This window comes from Pseudophryne corroboree, chromosome 7 (assembly GCF_028390025.1).
Source record: "Pseudophryne corroboree isolate aPseCor3 chromosome 7, aPseCor3.hap2, whole genome shotgun sequence".
NCBI classification, from domain to species: domain Eukaryota; kingdom Metazoa; phylum Chordata; class Amphibia; order Anura; family Myobatrachidae; genus Pseudophryne; species Pseudophryne corroboree.
In genome coordinates this window covers 423,763,247-423,770,265 of record NC_086450.1, presented here as the reverse complement: position 1 = coordinate 423,770,265, position 7,019 = coordinate 423,763,247, and the positions used below count along the sequence as shown (strand labels likewise).

Sequence of the window (7,019 nt, the reverse complement as noted above, 5' to 3'; positions counted from 1 at the left end):
TCATACATATCGTCTGGATGTATGATCCAGCACAGGCAGAGACAGGGACTCTGAAAGGAACCCGTCCCTGAGATGTGCTGTGATGGCTGCTGGGGGCTTTGCGCATGTGTGGTCAGCTCAGACTGCACAAAAACTGGGGGAACCTCTGCCAGCTAGAAATGCGATGTGTAGCTCATAGGCTACAATGGGCTACCGCCATCTTCAGATGGCAGTAGCTGCGAGGACCAATATCGGGAATGGGGGTGCGACTGCTGGCGGGAATAGAGGGATCGCAGCAGGAATGAATCGGAGGTCCCTCCTATATACATTGCAGAGATACATAATATTTGGGGCTATCTCCAGAAAAACTGGTGTTTTTGGGGACATAGCTGCAAACATTGTTTGATAAATGGGCCCCTAAGTTTTAGGGTGACTGAGATAACATCCAAGATGATATGGCAGAAAGGCATTCAGTGATGCTGACCAATACAGATTATGACAAACTGGGGAGGAGAGATAGATTTGAGTATCATGCATATGCAGATGACACTGAAATCCAAAAGAGCTGATTAGTTTGCAAAGAGATCTGGAGTTATTTATGTATAGCTTTATGAAAACACTACAGCAAAAAGGTTTTTTTTTCAGTTGGGTTTCCACCATGGCAGACAGAAAAAAGAAATTATCTGGTTCACAGTATCGAAAACGGAGGGCTGAAAAGGAACAAGGCAAGCAAGAAGGTTCATTTCTTAAGTATCTTCGGCCACAACATCGGGATGATGAAGGTAGCTCTACTTCAAAGATTCAACCTGAGACTGAAACAGAGACAACAGTTTTGTCTACAGCCTCACAAGCTGACAAAGAGTATGAGGAACATACTGAAGATGTTGAAGAGGAACATACTGAAGATGTTGAAGAGGAACATACTGAAGATGTTGAAGAGGAACATACTGAAGATGTTGAAGAGGACCATACTGAAGATGTTGAAGAGGAACCATGTGAAGTCCAGCTGGATCAAGAAGTGATACAAAGTGAAAGTAGCTCCAGCTTCAGCTATAGTGACCCTGCTACCTGGATAAAGTGTGATGATAATTTACGACAAATTTTGGTGGAACATGGGCCAGAACAGGTTCAGCAGTTTAAGTTTCCTAAAGATGCCAATAAGAGAAGATTTCTAACAAATCATTACAAAAGAAGACTTCCTAATGGAGACCTAATGCACCGTCAGTGGCTACAATATTCTGTATCAAATGACTCTGTATTTTGCTTCTGTTGCAAGTTGTTTGGTAATTACACAAACCTGCCATCATCTCTCTCTGATAAAGGATCCAAAGATTGGAAGAACATCACTGCAATTTTGTCACAACATGAGAGAAGTAATGCACATTTGGTCAATTTTCAAAACTGGAAGGAGCTTGAAATACGATTGAAAAACAAAAAAACAATTGATGAAGAACACATGCGCATTATTAAACAAAAGGAAAAGTACTGGCAGCAAATCCTTGAACGATTGATTGCTTTAGTGAGAGTTCTTGGTATACAAAATCTGGCCTTCCGTGGAACCAATGAAAAATTGCACACAGCTGGTAATGGAAACTTCCTGAAATTTATTGAATATCTTGCTTTGTTCGACCCCGTAATGGACGAACACATTCGTAAAATAAGAGATAAAGAGACCTATGTACACTACCTTGGAAAAGATATACAGAATGAACTAATTCAGCTTTTATCCAACATTATCAAAGAAGAAATTCTTAAATCTGCTCAAGTTGCAAAGTATTTTTCTATAATTATTGATTGTACACCCGATGTAAGCCACGTTGAACAAATGACCATGATCCTTCGCTTTGTGAACATAGCTTCATTAACTGATGATTGCGAACCTGTACGCATTAAAGAACATTTCTTAGGATTTCTGCCACTAAAGGAAACGACTGGTGCTGGTATGACAGAAATTATCCTTCACCAGCTAGAAGAGATGTCATTGCCTGTTGCTAATTTACGTGGTCAAGGCTATGATAACGGAAGCAATATGAAAGGGAAGGAAAATGGTGTGCAACGAAGAATTATGGATATTAACCCAAGAGCATTGTTTGTTCCTTGCAGTGCACATTCTTTGAATTTAGTTGTGAATGATGCTGCAAAGTGTTGTTTGGAGGCCACATCTTTCTTTGCTCTGGTACAACATGTGTATGTGTACTTCTCAGCATCCACACGTCGATGGGATGTTCTAATGCGCCATGTGCCTAGTCTTACGGTTAAGCCTTTGAGTGAAACAAGATGGGAAAGTCGAATTGATGCCTTGAAGCCTCTTCGCTTTCAGCTTGGTGATATTTATGATGCCCTATTTGAAATCTATAATGACAATACCCTCACTGGAGCATCTGGCAACACCTCAAGAATAGAGGCACAAGGTCTTGCAAAAGGCATTTCTAATTTCAAGTTTGTAATTTCTCTAGTGGTTTGGTATGGTATATTGTTTGAGGTCAATATGACAAGCAAACAGCTTCAGACAAAAGAATTTGACATACATAATGCCATTAAACAACTGAATGAAACAAAGAAGTTTCTTGCAGACTGCAGGAGTGATGAAGGGTTTGGGAAAGTACTGGAAGAGGCCGGTGAACTTGCTGAGGCACTTGGGATACCAGCACAGTTCGAAGTAGATCCTGTTCGCATTAGTAGAAAGAGGAAGCAGTTCATATATGAAGCAGAGGATGCGCCTATTCAGAATCCTAAGGAAAAGTTCAAAGTGAACTTTTATTTTGCTGTGCTTGATACAGCTGTGCAATCAGTTGAAGATGAATTCACGCAGATGAAGCAAATTAGTTCTGTGTTTGGCTTCCTCTATAATGTTCACAGTTTACAGAATAGAACTTCACAGCAAATTATGGAAGATTGTTGCAAGTTAGAGCAAGCTTTACAACATGGCGACTCCAAAGATATTGATGCTTCTGATTTATGCAGTGAATTACAAAGTATTGCAAGGCGGGTTCCAGAGTGTACATCTCCACAAGATGTATTCAACTTTTTGTGTAAAAATGAGCTGATAGATGTTGTCCCCAACACATGTATTGCTCTTCGCATCCTTTTGACCCTCCCTGTGTCTGTGGCCAGTGGCGAGAGAAGCTTTTCCAAGCTAAAGTTGATCAAAACATATATTCGATCTTCCATGATGCAAGAAAGACTTGTTGGTCTCTCTCTTTTGTCAATAGAACATGAGATCGCACAAAAAGTGGATCTGAAAGAGCTTGTCTCTAAATTTGCTAAATTAAAAGCGCGGAAAGTAAAAATCTAATATTTTTTTGCATTTCTTCCACTACATTTCCTGTACAAAGCGTTAATGTTATTACTGTTACAGTGTTATTTATTGTTGCACTTCTTCCAGTACATTTCCTGTACAAACCGTTAATGTTATTACTGTTACAGTGTTATTTATTGTTGCATTTCTTCCAGTACATTTCCTGTACAAAGCGTTAATGTTATTACTGTTACAGTGTTATTTATTGTTGCATTTCTTCCAGTACATTTCCTGTACAAAGCGTTAATGTTATTACTGTTACAGTGTTATTTATTGTTGCACTTCTTCCAGTACATTTCCTGTACAAAGCGTTAATGTTATTACTGTTACAGTGTTATTTATTGTTGCACTTCTTCCAGTACATTTCCTGTACAAAGCGTTAATGTTATTACTGTTACAGTGTTATTTATTGTTGCATTTCTTCCAGTACATTTCCTGTACAAAGCGTTAATGTTATTACTGTTACAGTGTTATTTATTGTTGCACTTCTTCCAGTACATTTCCTGTACAAAGCGTTAATGTTATTACTGTTACAGTGTTATTTATTGTTGCACTTCTTCCAGTACATTTCCTGTACAAAGCGTTAATGTTATTACTGTTACAGTGTTATTTATTGTTGCATTTCTTCCAGTACATTTCCTGTACAAAGCGTTAATGTTATTACTGTTACAGTGTTATTTATTGTTGCACTTCTTCCAGTACATGCCCTGTAAAAAGTTCCAATGTTACTACTGTTACAATGTTATTTATTGTTGCACTTCTTCCAGTACATGCGCTGTAAAAAGTTCCAATGTTACTACTGTTACAATGTTATTTATTGTTGCACTTCTTCCAGTACATGCGCTGTAAAAAGTTCCAATGTTACTACTGTTACAATGTTATTTATTGTTGCACTTCTTCCAGTACATGCCCTGGAAAAAGTGCCAATGTTACTACTGTTACAATGTTATTTATTGTTGCAATAATTTATGTTGTTAATCTAAAAATAAATCTAATAATAACTTGAAAAGTCAAGTGTGTATGTGAGCAGCTGGGGGGGGGGGTATCGGGGAAGGCAGGGGCGGTATTGTATAGCTTTGCCTAGGGCGCCTATAAACCTTGCACCGGCCCTGGGCGGCGGTAGGGGTCATCGGCAGGATTCGGCGGACATTATGGCTGTAGTGCCTCACCAGCCTCTGACCTCACCGCACGCCACTGCTTTCCACAGGATAAACCGGGCAGGCTGGATAAAAGTCTTTTTCATAGGAGTTCTGAGAGGATTATGCTGGAGTTGAGAACTGAGGATTCAGTCAGTGAAGTGAAGAAGCCTGGAATTCTAGGAACTTGCAGAGAAACTGGAACAGAATGCTGTAGATTCAAGGCTGTGGAGCGCAGATTGACACACACACACACACACACACACACACACACACACACACACAGTACTGTGTGAGAGACGTTGCACTGGCGATTTCTTACCCAGAAATCCCCAGATTTATACCTGCAGACTGTTTCCCATTGGTTTTGCAAACCTTGCAGGTGACTGAGTGTTTTAGATTAGCTGATCCTTCCAAGGCAGCGACGCCCATCCCATACCTCTGCAGTTGGAAGCTGCACAAACGTTTGCTGCTGCCTCTGAGACCTCTCCTCCCAGATATGCCTACAAGTCGTGCCCCTCGCAAGCAGCCCGCACCCCCACCGGAGGGACTGCGCCAGAGCGTCCGGACAGGTAAGTACCGCTGGTCCCGGAACCCTATCCGCCAGACCGTGACATTACCCCCCCTTTTAGTGATGGCCACTGGACAGCCACCAGGCTTGCTAGGATTCTCTTCATGAAACTTGTGAAGCAACGCAGGGGCGTGTATATCTGATGGATCCTCCCAAGAACGCTCTTCAGGACCATATCCCTTCCAGTTCAGGAGATATTGTAGACGACCGTGTTGCATCCGGGAATCAAGGACTTTCTTAACCTCGAATTCGACCCCGCGGTCTGTGACCACTCTTGGAGAACGAGGAAGAATTTTGCAGAACTTGTTTAAAATTAGGGGTTTTAGAAACGAGATATGGAAGGTTGGGAAGACTCTTAAATAGGAAGGTAATTTAAGTTTGTAAGTTACTGGGCTGATCACCTGTTCCACTGGGAAGGGACCGATGTAGCGAGGAGCAAATTTCATAGATGGAACACGTAACCTCAAGTTACGAGTTGAGAGCCAAACTTGATCACCTACAGATAGTGGTGCAATTCTTCTTTTCTTATCCGCCCAGAATTTATAACGGATGGATGTCTTTCGTAGATTTTGATGAACTATTTTCCAAATTCTGGAGAGTTCCTTAAAAGTTTTTTGTACTGCAGGAAGATCCAGATTGGGTAGAGCCAAGAACTGAGGAACCCGGGGATGTAACCCATATACTGTGAAGAAGGGAGTATGACCTGTGGAAGAGTGGTAGGAATTGTTATGAGCAAATTCTGCCCATGGCAGATGTTTGAACCAGTCGTCCTGGGAGGACGAGACATGAATTCTGAGGAAGATCTCCAAATCCTGGTTGACTCTTTCCGTGCTCCCGTTGGTCTGAGGATGATACGCTGTCGAAAATTTTAGTTGAATTTGTAAAGCTGTGCAAAGAGCTCTCCAAAACCTGGCCACGAACTGGACTCCGCGATCGGAAACTATCTGGTTGGCAGACCATGGAATCTGAAGATTTCTGAGATGAAGAGCTGTGCTAATTCAGGTGCCGAAGGAAGACCCTTGAGGGGTACAAATCGAGCCATCTTGGAGAAGCGATCGTCAACTACCCAAATGGTTGTGTACCCTTTAGAGGCGGGTAAATCTGTGACAAAGTCCATAGAAAGATGTGTCCAAGGCAACTTGGGAACAGCTAACGGAGACAATTGCCCAACGGGACGTTGTCGAAGGATCTTGTGTTGTGCACATTTGGTACAGGAGGCAATGAAGATAGAGACATCAGACTTTAAAGAAGGCCACCAATAAGAGCGCTGAATAAATTCTGTCGTCTTGTGGACTCCAGCATGACCGGATAACCGTGAAGAATGAGCCCAGGATAACAACCTCTTCCGGAGAGAGAGAGGAACGAACACCCTCCCCACTGGGGGTTGAATCTTAGTCAAAGCAAAATTTCAAGTCTCTAATACCGGCTGAGGAGGAGGTGAGTCCTTAGAGTCATCTGAGGAGTAGGACCGGGAGAGAGCATCTGCTTTTTGGTTTTGAGCCCCGGGTCTAAAAGTAAGAACAAAGTTGAATCTGGTGAAGAACATAGCCCACCGAGCTAAGCAAGGGTTCAGACACTGGATATTCCTGAGGAAGATTAGGTTCTTATGATCAGTGAAAATAGAGATGGGGAATTTGGCTCCCTCCAAGAGATACCGCCACTCTTCTAGAGCTAACTTTACGCCCAAAAGTTCTTGCTCCCCTATAGTATAATTCCTCTCCGCTGGAAGAAATTTTTTGGAAAAGAATCCGCATGGATGCAACTTGTTATCCTCCGACCTCTGGGAGAGGACTGCTCCCACAGCGTCGGCAGAAGCGTCAACCTCCAATACAAAGGCTTTGTTGGTAACAGGTTGCCTTAGAACCGGAGCCGTAGTGAAGGCCTGTTTCAAGTGTAGGAACGCTGCTGCAGCCGCTGGTGACCATTCCCTAGGATTAGCCTCCTTCCGGGTAAGAGCGGTGATAGCAGCCACTATAGCAGAGAATCCCTTGATAAATCTTCGATAGAAGTTTGCAAAGCCCAAGAATCGCTGTAT

The 7,019-nt window shown here is 42.3% G+C and overlaps 1 protein-coding gene across 1 annotated transcript; it reads left to right on the top strand.

The window, feature by feature from the left end:
• Positions 1 to 637: 637 nt before the first annotated feature.
• On the top strand, positions 638 to 5,856 carry LOC134944239 (zinc finger MYM-type protein 1-like). The gene is made up of 3 exons (XM_063932823.1): positions 638 to 2,029; positions 2,300 to 3,262; positions 5,737 to 5,856. Exons 1-3 carry the CDS (start codon positions 638 to 640, stop codon positions 5,854 to 5,856), a joined length of 2,475 nt encoding a protein of 824 aa, XP_063788893.1.
• Positions 5,857 to 7,019: the final 1,163 nt, after the last annotated feature.

Coding starts and splice junctions, on each gene's coding strand:
- LOC134944239 (XM_063932823.1), top strand. CDS start 638: ATGGCAGACAGAAAAAAGAAATTATCTGGTTCACAGTATCGAAAACGG. Junction 2,030..2,299: donor TGAAAGGGAAGGAAAATGGT/GTGCAACGAAGA, acceptor CTTCGCTTTCAG/CTTGGTGATATTTATGATGC. Junction 3,263..5,736: donor CTAAATTAAAAGCGCGGAAA/GTAAAAATCTAA, acceptor TGCCCATGGCAG/ATGTTTGAACCAGTCGTCCT.